Source organism: Sminthopsis crassicaudata, chromosome 1 (genome assembly GCF_048593235.1).
Source record: "Sminthopsis crassicaudata isolate SCR6 chromosome 1, ASM4859323v1, whole genome shotgun sequence".
NCBI classification, from domain to species: domain Eukaryota; kingdom Metazoa; phylum Chordata; class Mammalia; order Dasyuromorphia; family Dasyuridae; genus Sminthopsis; species Sminthopsis crassicaudata.
Genome location: NC_133617.1, coordinates 580236093 through 580257171, shown reverse-complemented (window position 1 = coordinate 580257171; position 21079 = coordinate 580236093). Strand labels below are relative to the sequence as shown.

Genomic DNA, 21079 nt, shown 5'->3' with positions numbered 1-21079 from the left:
TCCCCGCATCCTCCCTCCCTCCCCCTCCCCCTCCCCCGACTGGGCCGCTAGTGCTAATTCTCTTCCTCCGCTCCTCCGCCCCCTCCCTAGCTGCCTCCCTCTCGGGAGTGTCACTCTCTCTTTGCATAAGGGGCCCCGGCCTCCCTCCCCCTCCCCCCCCCCCCCCGACTTCACAGCGCCTCAAATACCTTCCCGCACGCGCTGCCTGAGCCCAGACTGCTAGAGCAGCAGCAGCAGGAGGAGGCGGAGGAGGCGGCGGCTGCAGGAAAGGAGGAAGAGAGGCGGCAGCAGCCAGTAGCCAGCAGTCTGCAGCCAGCAGCTTGCAGACGCGCGGCGCTGCTCTGCCCCTTTTCTCTCTTACTCCCTCCCCCTAGCCCGAGCCCACAGACCGCCTCCTTCGGCGGCAGCAGCGCCCGTAGCGCCAGCCGCAGAGACCTTCCCTTCCTCCGGGAGACGCGCACCGAGCGAGCCTCTGCAGGCTCAGCTTCTCCGGGTCGGCTCGGGCAGAGCCGCCTGGGGACCGGCCGAGGGCTCGGAGAGCGGAGCGCAGGGATCGAGCTCGGAGACGCAGGCAGCGAGCCCCGGCTGGCGGCCTTCCGTCTCTGGTCCCGTTCCGTCCTGGGCTCCTGAAGCCTCCCCGGCTGTCTACGCCGAGCTCCTGGCCTGAGCCGAGCCGGCAGCCCGCCCGGCGTGACTGCGTGTGCGAGTGCGGCTGGAGGCCAGCCCTGCCCGGCCGTCCTGAAGCTGCCCCGGCCGTAAGTTTCTTCCCGTGCCCCCCGACCTGTTGCGGGGCTTGGTGTGTTTTTTTCAGGGGGTGCCCAGGACGGACAGAAGGGGGGAAGGGAGTGTGTGTGTGTGTGTGTATGTGTGCGCGCGCTTGCACACGTGTGTCTGAAGCTATGTAAAGGTGCTGGGAGCTCCGAACCAGGAATAGCGTCGCCGCCCCCCTCAGAGAGCCAGCCGAGTGCATGCTTTGCCTTCACCTGACCACGGGAAGCAGGAGCTGGGCTCCGGTCTCCTGAAGGTAGCATCTCCGGAGGAGCTGCATCTCCCCTTAACTTAGAAAGGCCGGTGCAGGAAGCGGGGGAGGAGGGGATGCGCAGAGGAGAGAGCAGCGCCATCTCGGTGGTCTCGCTGGCTTGATCCCTGCCCCCAAAGACTCTAAGTGTAGAATTGATGTCAGCCAGCTCTCTCACGGCTTCCTGCTACAGCGAGCATCCTTCCTCCTGAGAGAGAGCGAGAGCCAATTGTTTCTGGGATTGCATGCTACCTCCAGCACGAGAATGTTAAAGCTTGCAGACATAGATACTCTTTATTCTCTGTGCAATGTCCTTCTTGAGTGGATGAGACTCACACTGAGTTTATGAAAAATTAGTTGGTTGGTTTGGTCCTTCCCTCCCCTCCTCCCCCCAGTGCAGGTATTTGGCGTTCTCTCAGGTTTTAATTTCAAAGAAAGTAGGCGGGCCGAAGGAGATGAAACAGTGAAATTGTCAGCAAACAATTTGTAATTTACTTCTCTTGCACCGATTAAAATAGCGCAGCCTTTCTATGGGTCTGTGATCTCATCCATGTGGAGACTTCCTCCAAGGTACGGAGCACGACCTGATTAGCCAAATACGAACGCTGGCGCATTTCTTTGCTTGGCAAAGAGTATTAAAAAAAAAAAATTAATGTTCTCATGGTATCATTACAGCTTTCACAGATACTATGGTATTGTAATTAAAAGCTGTCATATTGTTTTCTAAGCATAATTAATGAGCCAGATCCTGAGAAAATTCACTTAATTTTGATTTGACTGAGGTTTGATCTCCATTTTGAAACATGAAAAATCCAAAAAAGTAAGACCAGATTCCTTTTACAATGCTGAGTGTTAGGTGGCAGAGTTAAGTCCATTGAGGTGAAGTTACTGTGACAACCACCTTTTGAAAAGTTAATGGAAGGTAATAGAAGGATTCCCCAACTTTCTTTGGAAATGCAAGATTCAGTGTGTGCATTATTCTGACTGCATATTTTGCATGTAAATGTTAGCATTAAAAAAAAAGGAATTTGGCTAATTTTATTGTTAAAGATGATGTTATTGATGATGACTATTCTGTCGTTTGTGTAATTGAAATCAGGAAATTGGCAGTTTTATTTGATGTTAAGTTTTCACTTAGGGCCAGATGACACTGGCAGAGTTTAAATTCAGATTATTTAAAGAACAATTGAGTTTTTGTATAGGTATGGGTTATGTGTAGTGTAAAGTAGCCAAGGGGACTGAGCTAGTAAAGCTCCCTCTTTGTGTGTAAATCTGGAAAATTGACAAAGATGTTTTATTAAGTGATCTCATATTTTGAAGTCTCCTGAAGAGGTTTTGAATGAAAGTTCTAAGAGTCCTAAGTAGAATTTACTTAGCTATATAGAGGTATCCTGGAAGTCAGGAGGATCTGGATTCAAATCCAGTCCCTGAACCGTCATGCCCAGGTTCCTTATATTCTGTATTCTCTAGAAAACTGACTAGTTCCCCATCTCAGAGAAATGTATGTGACATTTTATAATAATGTATAGGAAGTTCTAGTCCTTTCTGGCTAAACCTTGCTATTCCAGGGGAAAAATAAAAATTCTGGCTTCTTGTGGAATTTGAGACTATTTGCATTTTATCTAGCTTGGTAAATGGGCTCTTACAGCCTGTGCAGGTTCTTGTCCATTGGAGACATGCACATTTTTCCTAGGCTGTTGTCTAGGTATGAGTTTTAAATTAGTTTAGATAATAAGTTTTTTTAAAGGATGCTTTGTCATTTTAGGGTTACAGCAAGTCTCGGTTTTTAATTTGTGATAATTTACTGGTTAAAACTCTTTACCCTTGATTTCAAATCCTTCCTCAAAGTGCTTAAAATGTAGTCTTCCCATGAAAATAACTGTAATGTCTAAACCACCAGTAGAGCAAAACCATGAAAATAAGCAGATTTGCTTCCCTTAGTGCTGGACACTGATAAAATGACCTGTAAGAGAATAGTAAAAGAGATGCACGCAATAGCTTCTGAAGCTAATTTCCAGATTTCATCACATCCCAATTATAGATGGACATCAGCCTGTTCCCCTCTTTTCCATAGCAGTCAAAATTTTATTACTAGATAGACCAAAGCTGTGGGCCTCTTTTTGATTTATATTAAGGGATGTTTATTCACAACAAGAGGTTACATTCCAAAATAAAGAAAAACAGGTTGCATAACCTTATGTTATGTTGCTTATTATGTTAAAGGCATGCCATGCACCTGTCTTGTTTCTGCTTATGACATGCTGCTAGTTCTGGGGGAAGTGCAAATTTGGTCCTCTAGTGAAGTGCAAAGTTGGTATTCTGGTCCTTAATTGTGCATGAAATATACTTTTGAACTCTTGAACAGGAATAAGTTTCTGTATTCTCTGAGTTCAGAACCCAATGTTCTGAGGTTTTGACAAAGATACTTTTTCCACGTTGTTTATCTCCTGGCTTTAAGAGCTCATAAACCATAGTGCTTCTTCAAACACATTCTTGAGTTTTTTTAATTATCTTGGGAGATGTCAGAGAGCTATTAATTAGAGGTGATTGAAATTTCCTTTCTGAAGGTAGGGTGTTCTACAAAAATAATACAGTTCTTGATTTTTGGCGAACTATGGATTTCTGTTCTGAAATGGGAAAAGGGAAAGATAGCTTCTGAACATACTGTGGCATAGGAAATTCAATTCAATTCCTAAATTCTACAGATGGCTTCATTTCTATGTGTAATAAAGTCATGTTTGAACTTTCTGCTCTCTATGGATACATACTATTTGTGCAGGTGCATCAATCGGCACATCTCCCTAATGATGATAATGTTGGTGGTAGTAGTGGTGGGTAGGGGCAAAGGGTAGGAGAAGGGAGGGTTGGACTTATTTTTTCAACTGGATTTTCTGAAAGTTGATGCAGAGCAGAAAGATTACAGAATCAACAAAATGTTAGAAGCTGGGGGCTGGGGTGGGTGAACCCTTAGAGATAAATCATGCAGTTCCTCCCATTTTCTAACTTCTGTCCCTTGGGCATTTTTATAGATGTGAAACTTGAGAACCAGAAAGAAAGAGCAAATGATATTTGAAAGTGTAAAACAATATGCGAATGTACAATTGTTATTTTTGAATGAAAAATATTATTCTATAACTAGAATTTGAAAAGTTCATCGAACAGCAATCAAGTAATAAAAAGCATAAAGAAAGTCAACAGACTTGAATTCAGTTTCTGGTTTTGTTGCTTAACTGCATGACCTTGGGTATCTGTGTGACCTTGGACAAATAACTTAAGTTTTTTAGACCTCTTTTTCCTCATCTGTAAAATGAGAGGGTTGAACTAAATACCCACTGTCTTTATAATCCCTCCTAATTTGGACCAAGTTTTAATCTGTCTTTTCATAATGTTTTTGCTGAACTACGCCTAATCGTTATATATTGGGGGTATTCTTGGAGTTGTGTTGGGTTGAAAGGTCCTTCACTTTCAGCTAGTCTTATCTTTTGCACTTGGTGCAAGAAAATGTAGTCTTTCTAAAGGAATCCTTGGTGAACTTAATTAGTAGGTGTTTGTTTCATATAAGAGTTTTATGTTGCATAAGGTATTAGGCTAATACTTTGTCCTAGTATTATTAAAAGCAAGAAGACTGACTTATTTAAGTCCATGTACAGTGAATCAGCTGGACTAGGACAGGGAGGTGTGAGAATGAGGTCTCTCCCTCCCATTTTCTTTTTGCTGACTTACATTGGCAAAGTACTTTATAAATATCATGAAAGTTGGAGATCAGGTTTTCCTAGATGAACCTGCTCTTGAGCAATGATTTTAACAGCCTATAGCTCAAGCACCTCACCAGAGAAAAACTATTGAAATGAATGCCTTTCTTCACAGTTAATTGTCTCTGTCTTGATACCATACTGCTCTATACTACCCAGAACATTACTCAGCAGAGTAAACAGAATCAGGTTTCTATTTTCTTTGTCTGGAAAGATGTTGCCCCGTTTGAGTACCACTTTAACTTTATTTCATGTTTCTTTGTTTTTTTTTAGGAGGGAAGAGAAAAATGTCAGTCAGCATGCACGAAAATCGCAAATCTCGGGCCAGTACTGGCTCAATTAATATCTATCTGTTCCACAAATCCTCGTATGCGGACAGTGTCCTCACACACCTGAATCTTTTGCGCCAGCAGCGGCTCTTTACAGATGTCCTTCTACACGCAGGAAACAGGACTTTCCCTTGCCACAGAGCCGTCTTGGCTGCCTGCAGTCGCTACTTTGAAGCCATGTTTAGTGGTGGTCTCAAAGAGAGCCAGTCCAGTGAAGTCAACTTTGACAACTCTATCCATCCAGAAGTCCTGGAGCTGCTCCTCGATTACGCGTATTCATCCCGAGTCATCATCAATGAGGAGAATGCAGAATCCCTCCTGGAAGCGGGAGACATGTTAGAATTCCAGGACATCCGAGACGCTTGTGCGGAGTTCCTTGAAAAGAATCTCCATCCCACCAACTGCCTCGGCATGCTGCTGCTGTCGGACGCACACCAGTGCACCAAACTCTACGAACTCTCTTGGAGGATGTGCCTCAGCAACTTCCAGACCATCAGTAAAAATGAAGATTTCCTTCAGCTGCCCCAGGACATGGTGGTCCAGCTCCTGTCCAGCGAGGAGCTGGAGACTGAAGATGAACGGCTGGTGTACGAGTCTGCTATTAACTGGATCAGCTACGACCTGAGCAAGCGCCACTGCTACCTTCCCGAGCTGCTGCAGACCGTGAGGCTGGCGCTCTTGCCGGCCATCTATCTCATGGAAAACGTAGCCATGGAAGAACTCATCACCAAACAGAGGAAAAGCAAAGAGATTGTGGAAGAGGCGATAAGATGCAAATTGAAAATCTTGCAGAATGACGGGGTAGTCACCAGCCTTTGCGCTCGGCCTCGCAAAACCGGCCATGCCCTTTTCCTCCTGGGAGGGCAGACCTTCATGTGTGACAAACTGTACCTGGTGGACCAAAAAGCAAAGGAGATCATCCCTAAGGCAGACATCCCCAGCCCGAGGAAGGAGTTCAGTGCGTGTGCAATCGGGTGCAAGGTGTATATCACTGGCGGGCGGGGGTCAGAGAATGGGGTCTCCAAGGATGTCTGGGTGTATGACACTCTTCATGAAGAATGGTCGAAAGCGGCCCCCATGCTGGTGGCCAGGTTTGGTCACGGTTCCGCCGAACTCAAGCACTGTCTCTATGTAGTCGGTGGACATACAGCAGCCACTGGTTGCCTGCCTGCTTCCCCGTCTGTGTCACTGAAGCAAGTAGAACAGTACGATCCTGTGACTAACAAATGGACCATGGTTGCCCCACTCCGAGAAGGCGTGAGCAACGCCGCAGTGGTGAGTGCCAAACTGAAGTTATTTGCTTTCGGCGGGACCAGCGTCAGCCACGACAAGCTGCCCAAAGTTCAGTGTTACGACCAGTGTGAGAACAGATGGACAGTCCCGGCCACTTGCCCGCAGCCCTGGCGATACACGGCAGCAGCTGTGCTGGGCAACCAGATTTTTATTATGGGTGGAGACACCGAATTCTCTGCGTGCTCAGCTTATAAATTCAACAGTGAGACATACCAGTGGACCAAGGTGGGAGATGTGACGGCCAAGCGCATGAGCTGCCACGCCGTAGCCTCTGGAAACAAACTTTATGTGGTGGGCGGCTACTTCGGTATCCAAAGATGCAAAACCTTGGACTGCTACGATCCCACCCTGGATGTGTGGAACAGCATCACCACGGTCCCCTACTCTCTCATTCCCACGGCATTTGTCAGTACTTGGAAACATCTTCCCTCTTAATTCCAGTGCGCTATTAGAAGGTGACTACCAGGTAAGCAATCTTTATGACCCACGATACAAGCGTACGTAGCATTTCCTTGGTTTTATAAAGTTTAAAAGGAAGAACAAAGGAGCTCTTTTTGTTTAATTAAGTCCCCTAATATGCCAAGGTGCTCTTCAAAAAGCTTTGTAAAAGGTTCTTCCACCCCCAAATTCTGACATAGACAAGATTTTAGGTGTAACTCTGGAAGGAGTGAAGAAAGGAGGAAAACACAGGTATATTATGTGCCTGATATATGCAGACATTGTGCTAAGCACTTTACAAATATCATCTCATTTGATCTTCACAACAACTTTTGGAGGTAGTCACATTTTCCAGTCGAGCAAACTGAGCCAAAAAAACAGGTCTAGTACGGGTCTGAGGTTAGATTAGAACTCAGGCCTGGAGTCAGGAAGACCTGCACTCTCCATTATACCATCTAGCAACCTGTAAGGGACCTTAGAATTCAACTATTCAGACTTCTGCTCATTTACATATTATAAAGGAGGGCCAGGAAACTCAAGTGGCTTGCTCAGCATCCCATGTGTAGGCCATGTAGCTGAGGCAAGATTTAAACGTGGGGCCTCAAAGATTTCAAATCCAAGACTCTTTCTATTGTACCAAGCTACGCTATTGCTTCCAAACATTGGGAGCAGCACTGGCACAGCCTCATCAGCGCTGTAAAGCATTTCTTAAAACTCAAATATGACATCAGTATTATTTTAGAAAAAAGACTAGTTTCTGGTGAGCAAGGTCACACCTGGATTCCATCAGTTTGTATTTACACTGATACACTTAACCCATTTTGGCCACCTAAAGTCACTACTGTTTTTCAGAGCTAATCAGTTGGGCTGACTCTATATTGTCCAGGCTAACAGAAGTTGGGTCTCTCTGTCATATATCTGGTCTATAAAGTTTGTCTTCTATGCTTAAGAGTATAGAATACTTCTTGACTCAGGTAATTCAGGGCCTCAAACCCAGCAAACCTGACTTGGTAGCAGTTCTGCTGTTTGTTGGGAAGCATGTTCACATTTTGCCTCAGGATTCATTAAATTGTGTGTAACAACTGCAGCAAGGAGCCCAGAATGTGTTAACTTGTTTTGGTGATTCATGGCTTTAGTACTAAGAAGAAGGGGGAGAAAAAGGGCTTCCTCCTCTGGAGGATCCACGATAAAGGCCTGCTCAGTTGTTAGAGGTTTTTGGCTCGGTTTTCCTAGCCTGTCTTAATCTAACAGCACGTGGAGGAGACTTCAAAGGAAAATTTAATGTGTGCAGTGGAGGGAACTAAGCAGAAAGGTCCTTTTCCCCATTGAGCTCAAGGATCAAGTTTTTTATTTTTGTTTTTTTTTCTCCAGCATACTGTAATACACCATGGTAGATGTGGCCTTCAGCTTCCCTTCTTTCTAAAGCTGTCATCTTTTGAAATGAATCCATGATGGTTAGTAAAACGGTAGTTTTTTTGTACCCCTAAATCAAACCTCCTTCAGGGCAGGAGGCAGCAACCAGGAACTATTTTTTTTTTCCCCATGAAAAGGCAAGGGGAACAGAGTTACAAACCAAACTGGTTTTTGCAGCTTTGATGGCATCTCAGTAATCCTGCATAAACAAATGCTCTGAAAGTGGTAATTTCATTGGAGATGTGAATCCATGATTCAACATAAAGCAGGTTATAAAGGAAAGCCTGGGCAAAAGCATCAATTAACAGAGTACCAAATTGTGTGTTAGTGAAGAGCGTTCTATCTGCATGGGGATCAATAGGTCCCTCTGGCTACTTTTCACTATATATAGTTCATGGTCTCTTCTATTGATTTATAATCTTAAACTCTGTATGGTGCTGAAAAGAACCTGAAAATTACTAAGTAAATAGCTAATGTTTGTTATAGTACTTACTATGTGCCAAGTGCTTTTACAAATATTATTCCAATTGATACTCAGAACATCTCTGTAAGATAGATGCTATTATTGCCCCCATTTTACAGATGAGGAAATTGAGGCAAACAGCCTCGAGTGATTTGCCCACTGGGATTATGTTCTTATTGGCAGACTGTAGACTAAAATGAGCTACCAATTGCCATTTGGAGCAAAGAGTATAACAGATGGACTTTTATTACCTTGGAGAAAGTAATAGAAGACAAGAGACTAGGATTCAGGAGGCCTGGGTTCTAGGGCCAGACCTGCCATCACCTAGCTATTATTTTATTTTCCTATGTCTAAGTTTCTCCCTCAGTTAGAGGGAAAGAAAGGAAAGAAACAAGTGTGATATAATAGAAAGTGTGTTGCACGAGGAGTCAAAGCACTTGGATGATTTTGGGTAAGCTCCTTAGCCTCTCTGCCACTTTCTAATAAATAAATGAATCAAAAGAAATGAGTAGGCATTTTGCTAAAGAAAGACTAAAAGCAAACTTTAAAAAATGCTCTATTAAAAAAAATAGATTTCATGGATTTCATTATCTCTTCTAGTCAAATAATCCCTAAGTCTATATTTCCAAACCTCACCTTTCTTCTAAGGTCCATTCTAATATCTTGAACTGCTTAGAACAGCCAGGGGTAGATTAGATGACCTTCTGGGCCCCTTCTAGTTACGGATCTACAATACTATATGATTCTAAATTAGTTGTTCGGAACTTTTCAGTTCTAACATTGATTGTCTAAACTGAATTTGTGAAATTGGCCATCAGCGGGTCTGAAACTTTCTTTTTTCAGAAGAATATGGTACTTCATTGACCCCAGTTTTACCTTGACTCAACCAACATTTGAGTTGACCTGACAGATGATGGCTGTACAAAACTATTCGTGCATTTCCTGATGTTTTAAAAAGTGGGGCAAATAAGGTATTAGGCGAGGTGTGAGGCAGCTTCCTCTCGTACTCTTGGTGCTACCAACAGACCTATCCATCTGAAGTCCAACGTTTGACAAGGCTCTTGGTACTTGAGCCAGCTCCCTGTAACTGGAAGCCGTTGTAGATATGATCAAAGTGAACCTTTTCAAGATTCTGCCAGGAAAAATGTTGATCGAGCCTTCCAAAAGTTTATAGCACATAAGATAGTGTTAGAACACTCGACTCAATGAAGTGTTATTTAAAAGTATCTCTGTGTGGTCTACCTCGGCCTTAAATATTTCTCCTAATTGCAGAAACCTCTCAGAGACCATTATTTGAGCTTCCCAAATGTGTAAGATAGCCGAATTAAAACAGTGTTAACAAGAAGTTTTCCTAGGTCTACGAGCTCATCCACCAAAGGGATTTCTGCTGTCTCCTGCTGTTCTGTCAGTGGGTGGGAGGGACAAGAAGGAAATTACTTCTGATTAGCCTCTGTTTTCTTGATGCTGTGTGGCCCCAGTTTGACAGCGGCGCTTAGAAAGACTTTGGTTGGCCTTAGTTCTCCTCTCAAACTTGGGATTTTTTTTCCTTGCTTGAGAATACAACTTTTTGAAACTTCATACTTATATAAAAAACATTGTTTTGGTTTAGTATTGATATATACATTACAAAGAGGCAGGGGGGGATGACAAAGTATTCTAAAGAATGTCTTGAGTGTTTGTCACCCATTATGAAACCGCCAACCCCCCCCCAAAAAAACTTCCCCCTGAAGCTCACCCAACCCTGAGGAAACAAGCTAGACTCTGAAACCCACAAAAATAAGAATTCAAAGGAAGTATAGAAGGATAATTTCAAGTTTACTCTGTCTTTTTTCTCTTTAAAAAAAAAAAAAATTGGAGTACAGCTTTCCAGTGGACCCTCCTTCTTTCCATCCAATGCACATCCACAGGGAAAAAGGACAAATTATTTTACAGGCAGAAACCACCAATAACCAAGCTGCAGATAGACAACTATAGTAAAAACAAAACAAAACAAAAACAAAACAAAACAAAAAAACTGTCCTTAAGCTTGGAAGAATCAAAGAAGCCTGGGAAGAATCATGATCCCCATGCCTTGAAAAGGCTGGTGACTTCTGGGAAAATGAAAAGGCTCCATGGTCATATTTTTACTTTACACTGCCTCCCTGATACTTCCACATATGGATATGTTGATCAAAATGTTGGCATCCCAGAGCTGTCTTCTTACGAGTACTGAATAAGTGACTTGGAGAACAAATTCCATCCAGCCTTGGGTTGCAGAGGCAGTATATATTTTCATGTGAAGAGAAATGAGACTGAATTCTGCCATAATGAATAGCAGAGATGCTTTAAGTAAGGGGATTAATATGTCTGCTCTTCTATATGGTGAATAAATTTAATTTGGAATTTTCTATGGTGAATGGCCCAGAGTTCCTAATATGGGAAACACTCCCCCTTTTCTCCTGACCTCCCCCCACTGCCAGGCTACATTTTACCTATTTATCTCTGAAGGTGGATTATTCCTTACAATTTTATGTTAGAGGAAGATAAAAACCTGAAAAACAAATATAAATTTAATCATAACGAAAAAGGCAGAATCCAGATTTGAGTATCGTGTGCCATTTTTAGGAAATGAGTTTTCCTGTTTTAGTGATAGTCACATGCTAGACGCAGAAACATTATTTGACAACGCAATGGATTGTTTCAATTTTAATACATTTATTCTGTCTACTTATAATTTAATCATGGTAGAGGAGCACAGAAGTAATGTCAGCCAACTCAAAATAGGGTTCCCTTTTATTTTGAGATTCCTAATGCAAACATTCTGTTGTATGTGATTAACTAAGTCTTTTTATGTATTCTCTCCCCCCTCCCCCAATTCTCTGTTGTAGTTTATTCCATGGTGGCGAAACAACTGTGGGATCTAGACTTTGGAGAAGCCGAATTTAATGAAGAAGAAAAAAAGTTGTTCTGGACTCGAATAAATTATACTGCACCTTGTAAATGATCTATCCTGGTCATGAAGGAAAGGGGAGGGGGTGGGGGGAGGGGGGACGTAAAGATTCTCAGTGCAAGTAGCACATGGTTTAAATATGAATGAATGAACCTGTGATCTAGTCCTTGTCTCGTAATTGTGGATTAATGTCAGCGTTAATCAGCCCTTCAGAGGGAGAAGAAAGCCTGGCCTTTTCCCTGGCTGTGCCATGTTCAGCTCTTGATTTCCATGGACTCCACCATTTATGTGTCAAATTTGAAATGGTTGTCACCTCTCTTGGAGGAGCCAGTCTGAAGACTCAGCACCAGCTGCGGTGGAGGCCGGCTGGATTCCCAACAGCATCCCAGCATTCAGAGCAAAAAGGGATGCTGGCTGTGTAAACTGCCCAAGTCCGCCAGGAGCACTCTGGGTGCTGATGACAATAGGGAGAGCTGGGAGCATCCGTTACGTAGGATATTGTGTCGTGCTGCCGTGTCTTCAGAGAATGTTTCCATGGGGGTGAGGGGCGGGGGGTGGGGGATGGGGGGGGAGGTTGTAGGGAGAAGTGAGGGAATTCACAAAGAAGGTTTTTTGAGCAGTGGGAAAGTTGAGAAATCTTCCCCAGTGGTTTGTGAACTTTCTTTTTCTATTTATAAGATATTTTAAAAACCTTCCTATCCCTGTTGTTATTTGTTGTAGATTTAGCTATTTATTGTTCAGTGCCTGCATGCTGAAACAATGCCTGTGGTTGTCTTCACGTGTAAGGACTTGTAGGGATGGCTGTATGTTTTGCACATTTGTGGTTTTGGCTGTGCTTTGCTGCACAGAAAGGAAAACTTTGGAGTAACTGTTTGGGATTTATCTGAAGGGTGGGATGGGCAGGGGGATAGTGGTTTGTTTGTTTGTTTGTTTTTTTAACCCAGCAGAAATAGATGGATTAGAAGACATAATCTGAAATTGTACTTTAAAAAGAAATCTTGGCAGTCACTTTTTCTCTGACTGTCATTCAGTGCGATTCTGTATTTGCATGTATATGTGTACGTCCTTGTTTTGTTTTGTTTTTTAAGAGGTATGATCCCCATATTTCATTATTTCATTAACCTGATGAGGTCTCTCCCACTGTAATCTGGAAAAAGTCCAGTGATTTTTACAGCTTTCTCTTTTCATTGCCTTCTGATCACCTAGAAAATAGTATGGAATGATTCCTGTTACAGAGCACAGACAGGTAAAGACATTGTCCAAAGTGTATTTATTTATTTATTTGTTTGTTACCCTGTTGGAATGTTTTGCCATAGCTCCATTGACTGGAAGGACTGAAGTCTTGAAGACTTAAAAAAGATTTACAGTTATTCATTTACCAGCCAAACTTGGAAGTGACTGCTTCCTCCCCTCCCCCCCCCCCCACTGAAAGTGGGGTTTCCTCTACATCCAGAGTTCCAAGAATCGTCTTTAACTTTGGGTATCATGGGATTTTGTTCTCACACAGAGAGACCCTGAAAAAATTCCTTTGGCATCCAGAAGTGTCCTCTCTAACCCACAGACACTAAAGAATTCGAAGTCATTTTGCTTCTGTTTTTTAAGTCATTTCTAATACATTCCTAGATAGTTTGGAATGCTTGCTTACTGAAACATGCCCTGTGGTGGTTTTTGGTGCTGTTAAGCCATACCAACCCCATGAATGTCCAGAGGTCTCCGAAGAGACCAAAAACTTGAATTAGCTGCTCCCCTTATTCTTTCTCACATTGCAGTTATTTCAGAAAGTGGATTCTTAATGACAACATTTGCATTGTGGGTTTTTACTGAGTGTATTGTCCAGGGGGTGGTCAGATGCTTGCTGTTTCTTTTTTTCTCTCTTTCTCCTGAAAACCTCATAGTGGTTGGGTAGAAACAGCACTCTACATTCATGTTTAAAATATGTTCTTTTTGGACCCAAATATTGATTTGTTGGAATAAAAAAATGAGTCATTTCCATCATTCATTCAGCCTTTCTTAGTTAGATATCTTCTTAGCAATGCAAATGTCCCTTTCTTCATCTCCCTCCCCAGCTTAGCCTCCTGACTTGCTGAACATTCACCATTTCTACATTGCTGCATTGATGGTCGTGTAGCTTATGATGCAAAGCTGGCTGATGTGTCTTGTGTCACTGCACAGCTTCAGAAAGCAGGGTGAATTTGCTGCAGCTGTTTCAAAGTTGTGGTCTGTCCTTGGATCCTCTATTAATTACTCTGTGGAGGCTGAAGGAAGCCACAGTGAGGGTGGGCCTCTGGCCCTGCGGGGGGAACTGTTCTCAGCTCCCGCTCTTTGAATTAATGTGGGAATTCTGGCTTGCTACTTGACCATTCCAGCCCTGTGAAACATCCCACACTTTGAAGCAAATGCAATTCACAGCACAGTGCACACAAAAACCTTGGCATAAGACGGAGAAGGTTCTTTTTATTATTTTGTGGACTGGTTGCTGTAGAAACAGATAACAAAGGGCAGCCTTCCACTTCTGGTATAATTGTGCAGGCCCTTTTCTCTGGGTCTGACACCTGTCTGAATAAGAGTGATTAGAGCTGAATAATATCCCTCCCTTGACTATTGAATATGTGGTGCTTGTATAAAAAACTGGATAAGTCGAAGTAAAATGTCTACGTTATGTCTGCCTGTTTGCCACTTCATTCTGAGGTTTTGTAAAACTGCCTTTTTTTTTTTTTCACAATGTGAAACTGAAGGTCAATAAATTATTAGAGATTTTCTCTTCATTGATTGTGTTTTCATTTTTATGCAGGGGCTCTGCAAACATTAATAACTTATGTCCCCACTATAAACTAGTTTTTTTTGGATATACACACATACAGCGTATATAAATTATATATGTATATGTATATTTGCACACACACACATATTATCACAATAAAGTGCTTTTTACTGTTATTCCCCAGCTGCTATTTACCTTGGTTGACTTCTACAAACCTAGATCTTTTTGCATTCACATTTCCTCATCCATGTATCTACTTAAGTTGATATACTCAGACATCAACTCAGACATATTTTAAGATTCAGACATATTTTTAAGTTAGAAAAGAATCGCCTTTGTATTCTCCAAGCTTTCCATATTGTGGTAGGAAGCAGTTAATAGTGGGCTAAATTCCCACTTCTCTCCATCTCACTGATCTCTGCATGTTAAAATTCCTTTAAAGTCAGTGAGTATGCTGCAAATGTATGATTTGCCTGGAGCAGTGTGGAAAGGGAGGAATCTGACCCCTTTAAGTTAACATTAACATAGCTTCTTCCATGTAAGATTTATAAAGGACTTTGCAGATTCAACAAACCTCTTGCTCCCTGGAGGTTGCTGCTGCTTTCTACAGGATGCTACCTCCATCATTTGTGAAGGACCCCTGATTGTTTTAATGTCTAGTTCATTGCTGGACATGAATTTTTGGATAGAGAGTAAATACTCCCTAATTGGAACTACTGGGGATCTCTAAGTAGGCAGAAGGTAATTGCTGTCTTTGGAATTTGACCAAGATGCCAAAGCAGATGCCTCATTCCTTACAAAAGTATATTTTAGTGCCATGCTGGGCTGGGTTGGTTCATAGCCAATTCTCAGCAGTCTATTTAACCAATGGCATTGCTTACTTGCCATATCTAAGTCCTTGAGAGTTAATGATTGGCACAGGCAAGCCTTTCTTTGCCAGTAAAGGCTGCTGAAGATGAACTTTCACATGTGACTGGTGAATGTAAAAATTAGGTGGAGGGAGAGTTTGGCTTCTGCAAGAAATCTTGATGGAAAGGCAGAAAATACCTTTTATATAATGCCTAATGTGTGTAAAGTATTTTATTAAAGAAATATTCTCATTTGGTAGTCACAACAACTTTATGAAGGTAGGTACTATTATTATTTTTAGTTTACATTTGAGTAAACCGAGGCAAGCAGACTAAGTGACTTGCCCAAGATTTCACAGGTAGTTTTTGAAGCAGAATTTGAATTCATATCTTCCTGACTCCAGATCAGTACTTTATTCTCTGAGTCATTGAGCTGCATCTCTCTGATGTGCTTTGCCAGGTTAGATGGGCAGCAGCTGTACAGGGTAACATGAATATGATCATTTTCTGGGATGGTCTCCCATTCACCACCCCCATCCCCATTGTTAATTATATATCATCATCAGAAACCAATGATTGAAGGATAGGTAGAAAAGACAGGGATTCCATTATCTACAATTATCCATGATTTGAGAAGCAGTAGCATACAAAAGCTCTAAATTAGAGGGTCTTAATTGTGTGTATGTCTGTGTGATGGTCCCTTCTGTGGAAGTCTGGTGAAATACATGGATTCCATCTCAGAATAATGCACAAAATACATAAAACCCAAAAAAACAAATTATATTGAAATACAATTTTCAAAATATTTTAAAAATTTATTAAAAGATCCCATTAAAGCCTCAGAGAAATCAGTTATATTGAGCTTTGGATTGCATTATATGAGGGGAAGAGGGCCAAAAAAAAGTGCACTACCTACTTATATTTTATTTAGGCTAAAAAAGTATGACTTCTATTCCCCAAATTTATGCCAGCTAAGAATTTGAGGGCCTGTGCCAGGTAAGTGGTAGGGCGATGATGATTATGATGGTGAGAAGTGATTTATAGTGCTTTAAAATTCCAAAAGCCTTTTCCATAGATTCTTTTGATAAGACAGTTCATGGATAACCAACAATATGATTTTAATTCTTTACCTTAGAGGACCTTTTTCCATGTTGTTTCCATGCTTGTTGGAGAATGTCAGGAAAGTGCCTATCAGTTACTAGACTAAAATATACAGTTTATTAGGAGAATAAAAGGAATTATGTTTCTGCATTTCAGAAGGTAGAGGAGACTCACTCCATCCTTATCCAGCATCTTAAATGTTCTTTGTCAGAGAATTTCCAGAAATGGATTTGGGGAGATCTAAGACTAGAATTAAAAAAAAAAAAATCAGTCTCTGGGTGAGTAGTATGCTCTGGGGAATATTGTAATATTAACAATGGGTTAATAAGCATTGTATATAAAGTAAAATGTAATTTATTCAAAATAGCCTTGAAAGTACGACTTTGAATTAAGGGGGTTCAAATTAGGACAGCTGGCTGGCTGAGAAATGGCAGTTGGTTTTGTTAGGAACTATTCTGAATAAAGTCATGTATTAGATTAACAAGTTTTACAGTAGTATGCAGTGTAACATCTATGTGCCATTCAGTGCAAAACCTTTGCAGTTAATGCTTGGTCTTTGCCTGTTGTAAGTACACGAAGTACTTTGCCTGTCTGACACATACTCAGACAAGCCATCTGTCCTATATTTGATTTTAATCATGGTCAATGAATTTTAAATCACTTTTGTCAGACAGAGCAGCTAAGTGAAACACCCAACTTTAAAGGAAGAAATGTACACAAGGCATGATTATGAATTTAAAGGAATTGCGTTAAATATCCTTAAAATTTTCCATAAGCCCGCTTAGCTTCTGTTTTTGGTCAATGTTTCTTTGTAAATCTGGGTGGGGGGAACCAAATTAGATAAAGAATTCCACCCCCCTCCCCTGTTTTTGGTCCTGTTTCCTCAGCAACCATAATCTTTATCTTTGAGATGGAGAAATAGAGACAAGAGAAAGCAGTTGGAATTTCAGCAAAGTGTCTTAACTAATCCTTTTATGTTATCAGATTATTTGTTTTGTGAAGAAGAGTTATTTTACATCCAGGGATTGTGGGGATGTTCATATCTTGGAAAAGCTGGGTAGGTTTTTGAAGGAGATAAGCTATTGCAAGAACAAAGGAAATGACATCTGGTAGAATAATACAGTAATTTTCACACATAACTGTAAAATCGTGGGGAGGGGGGGGAGGAAATATGGACTTTCTGTCTTGAATTTCCATTGATGAATGTTTAGAATGTCACTTCCTGGATGACAGAGAACTAATATAGACAAATTATCTTTCTCTTCCCTCCCATAAGAGGCAATCTCCTCAATCAGATTATTTTCCTCTTAGCACCTGGTGGGAAACATCTTATCTGCACTGAGGTCATGGAATTTTAATTTGAAGCATTGAGGCTTTGAAGGTAGAGCAATCCTGGGTGGGGTACCAAATTGGAGGCCAAAGGCTAGGTATAAACTCTGGAGAATTGGGAAGAGAGACATTAAGAGTGAGAAGGAGAAGGTGAAGAAAATTTGTCAAATTTTGCATTCATATTTTACCCTTTGCAAGAAAGGCAAGAAATTTCCTTCTGTAAATTAATTGTTCCTCTCTTCACAATTCCAGCTATTACAGATAACTATTAGTCTTAATAGTCAGTTATTTGGTAGGTTAAATGGGCTATTGCCTGTGAAACTATCATATATTACATTGCATCTATGAGAAAAGGGAGTATTAATTCCAAACAACTAGTTTAAAACTGTTCATAAATAGAGCTGTGTCTGCATTTTTGTAAGCACAAGAAAACACACACACACAATCCCTATGCTCACATAATAAACTAGCCTCATATGTTTTCATTAAAATATATATATATATATATATATATATATTTTTTTTTTTTTCTCCCCCTTTATTCAAAGCTCAGGTCTCTGTCTGTATTTCCTTTTTTCCTAAGAAGTTTTTTTTTTTTTTAATGGACAAATATAAAGTTTTTTGTGCAATCCTGAATATAATTGGAAGCTCTATTTATTTGCTGTAAAACTAATTAAAATGCTCACTGGATAAACAATAGTTTAAAGTGGAACTATAGAAATAAATATAAAACAAATAAACGATGTACAAGATAAACAAATTATCCTCAGTTTTGTAGAAGTGGCTCCCAGAGGAACAATGACTCCTTTAAAGAGAATTAAGCCACTGGCTGGTAGGAAGGAAGCAGGGTATTTTCCTCAGGAGCTCATGGAACTGGGCACTTATGCTTGAACCTTGTTGCCATATCCTAGGCTAAGGCAGAGGGTTGCCTGAGTGGGGAGGGCTGTGGGGAGGCAGGTGGAAGTCCCCGAATAGAAGCCGAGGGTGAAAGGTATTCTTGCTTTTCCTGCTGGGGATATCAGCAAACCACCGAGGGGAAGGCAGGTCTGAAACAGGCTATGAGAGTGGTAACTGGGTTGTATATCTAGAAGGAAAGACTGATTCTTCCAGGAGCTTTCACTTACTTGTGTGGGAACCCTGTACACAAGGATTGTTTTAACTTAGGTAGAGAATAATTATTAGCACTTCCTATGTGCTGGGAGACTATAAAACTCAGACTAGACATATTTTCTCTCTTCAAGGATTTTACAGTTTTGTAGGGGGTTAGATCAATCAATTAACCAGCAATTCAAGTACTGAGCTGGGCTCTGGGGGTACAAAAACTTTCCATCCTTTAAGAGAAAATAGCCTGCATTTATTTGAGTATATAAAATAAATGTAAAATGATTTGTCTGAGGGGGCACTATGAGCTGGGAAACCAGGAAATGCTTCTAATAGGGAGTGGTCCTTGAACTCCACTTTGAAGGAAAGAAGAAGTGGAGGTGGGGAGGGAGTACAAAGAGAGCAGCAAAAAGACTGATTTGGCTGAACCACAGAATGAATGGAGTGGAATGATGTATCATAATATTGGAAAGGAAGATTAAATCTGAGTTATGAAGAGATTTAAAATACCAATTCAAGAAGTTTGTATTTGATCCCTGAGGTAATATTATTTAGTGTTTTAATCATGTCCCACTCATCTTGACCCCATTTGGAGGTTGTTTTTTTTACTGAAGTGGTTTACCATTTCTTTACAGATGAGGAAACTGAGGAAGCAGGGTTAGGTGACTTGCCCAGGGTCACTCAGTAGGAAGTGCCTGAGGTCAGATATGAATTCATGAATATAAACCTTCCTGATTCTAAGTATACACAATACCATCTAGTTCCCTTCAAATGAGAGATTCTGATAATTTTTTTTTGAGAGCATGGGAACTACGACATCATCCATCTAGGGAAATCTTTGTGGGGAAATTCCCTCCACTGATGCAAATCAGCGCACTTGCTCTGCCATTGACAATCTGAGAGTTACCTGGGGCACCGAGATGAAGTGTCTTGTTCAGATTCTCATGGCCAGGATGTGTCAGAGGTGAAACTGGAACCCAGGGGAACATTCCATGTTTAAGGCCTGATCCTTAAGAAAGAAATCTAGCTGCTAAACCCATCTTGTGGAGGTTTCAGGAATCAAGAAATTCTTTGGGCAGAGAACTAGCAAGTAAGATATGATATGGAGAGAAAAAAAGGAAAGAAAGAAAAGAAGGAAGTAAGAAAGAAAGGGAAAGAAAGAAAAAGAGGGGTTGCCCAACTGATCAGTTCAGTTGTCCTCAGAGGGGCAGCTCTGCTCACAGAGGCGTTGTTTGCCCTTCCTTCTGCAGAAGGCCATGACATCAGAGAGTGATCCCATGACACGTGAGTGAGTTGGATTTAAGTGAGCTGTGCAAGGGCACCTGCCTCACTTTCTCCTCCAGAGCCATCTGCGTCCACTGACAAATGGAGACCTGCTGGAGCTTAAAAAGGTCAAGGTCTCCCACTGCATCCAGGGCCATCTCCATTCCTCCAGATCTTTCTGGCCACCAGCTGGAGGAGAGAGTGATGCAGGAGGCCTTGCCCAGCCTCCCTCACTAAATCTAATTCCTAGCATCCCCTCCATGTGTTTTGATTCTGTCAAGACGGAAGGACAAACCACAACATACAATACAAGAGGAGCAAAGGGGGTCTTTGTGAAGTCCCAGGAACCAAGGCACCAGGAAAGGCTTCGAGGAGAGGGTGTTATTTGAGGTAACCAGTAAAAGAGACTCCATAGCTGAACAGTTAATGACCCGAGCACATCCTTAATGATGATCCTGCTAATTCTCTTTACATTTCTCTAGTCCTGTGTCAACCCCAGATTCAAAGGGAAAGGGAGGAACTCAGTCTCAGAGCAGGTGCTACCGTGAGGGCCTGCCTCGGGCAACAGATCCTGGAAGCAAAATTGGGCATGAGAGAGAGAAGAAAGAGCGGGAGGAGGGACCTCCCTGCAAGCGCAGTGCCTGCCCTGCTGGAAGGAGTCCCTTCTGCTGCTCCACCCAGCCCTCCGTGCATGCCAGCTGAGAGCGGCAGCCCAGGGGAGCGGGAAGGGAGGGCTGGACCACCCTGCCTTTGCGGGGCTGAAAAACCTCCGAGATCTTTGCAGGCAGGCTGGGGAGGGAGCGCTCCTACTTTGTGCCAGTGCCCGCTACCCTGCTCCCGTCCCTGTGAGCGGATGCAACCTGTGTGCACAGCTGGAAAAGAGATACCTTTGTAACTGGCATCTTAAAGGCCCACAAAGATCAAGGGAACACCCCGTGTACAACACCTACCACCTACCAGACACACAGGAGGGGCTCAGGGCATGTAGAACAGACTGAATGATGCTAATCACTAGCATTTTTATGTGCTTTAAAGTTTGCA

General features: G+C 42.0%; 1 protein-coding gene across 1 annotated transcript; it reads left to right on the top strand.

Annotated features, from left to right (window-relative positions):
* Window positions 1–214: 214 nt before the first annotated feature.
* Window positions 215–14400, top strand: ENC1 (ectodermal-neural cortex 1). Its single transcript, XM_074282273.1, has 3 exons — window positions 215–755; window positions 5044–6858; window positions 11574–14400. The coding sequence occupies exon 2, from the start codon at window positions 5058–5060 to the stop codon at window positions 6825–6827; it is 1770 nt and encodes a 589-aa protein (XP_074138374.1). The 5' UTR covers window positions 215–755; window positions 5044–5057; the 3' UTR covers window positions 6828–6858; window positions 11574–14400.
* Window positions 14401–21079: the final 6679 nt, after the last annotated feature.

What these genes read in the sequence shown, in the direction of transcription:
- ENC1 (XM_074282273.1), top strand. Translation starts at nt 5,058, where the DNA reads ATGTCAGTCAGCATGCACGAAAATCGCAAATCTCGGGCCAGTACTGGC.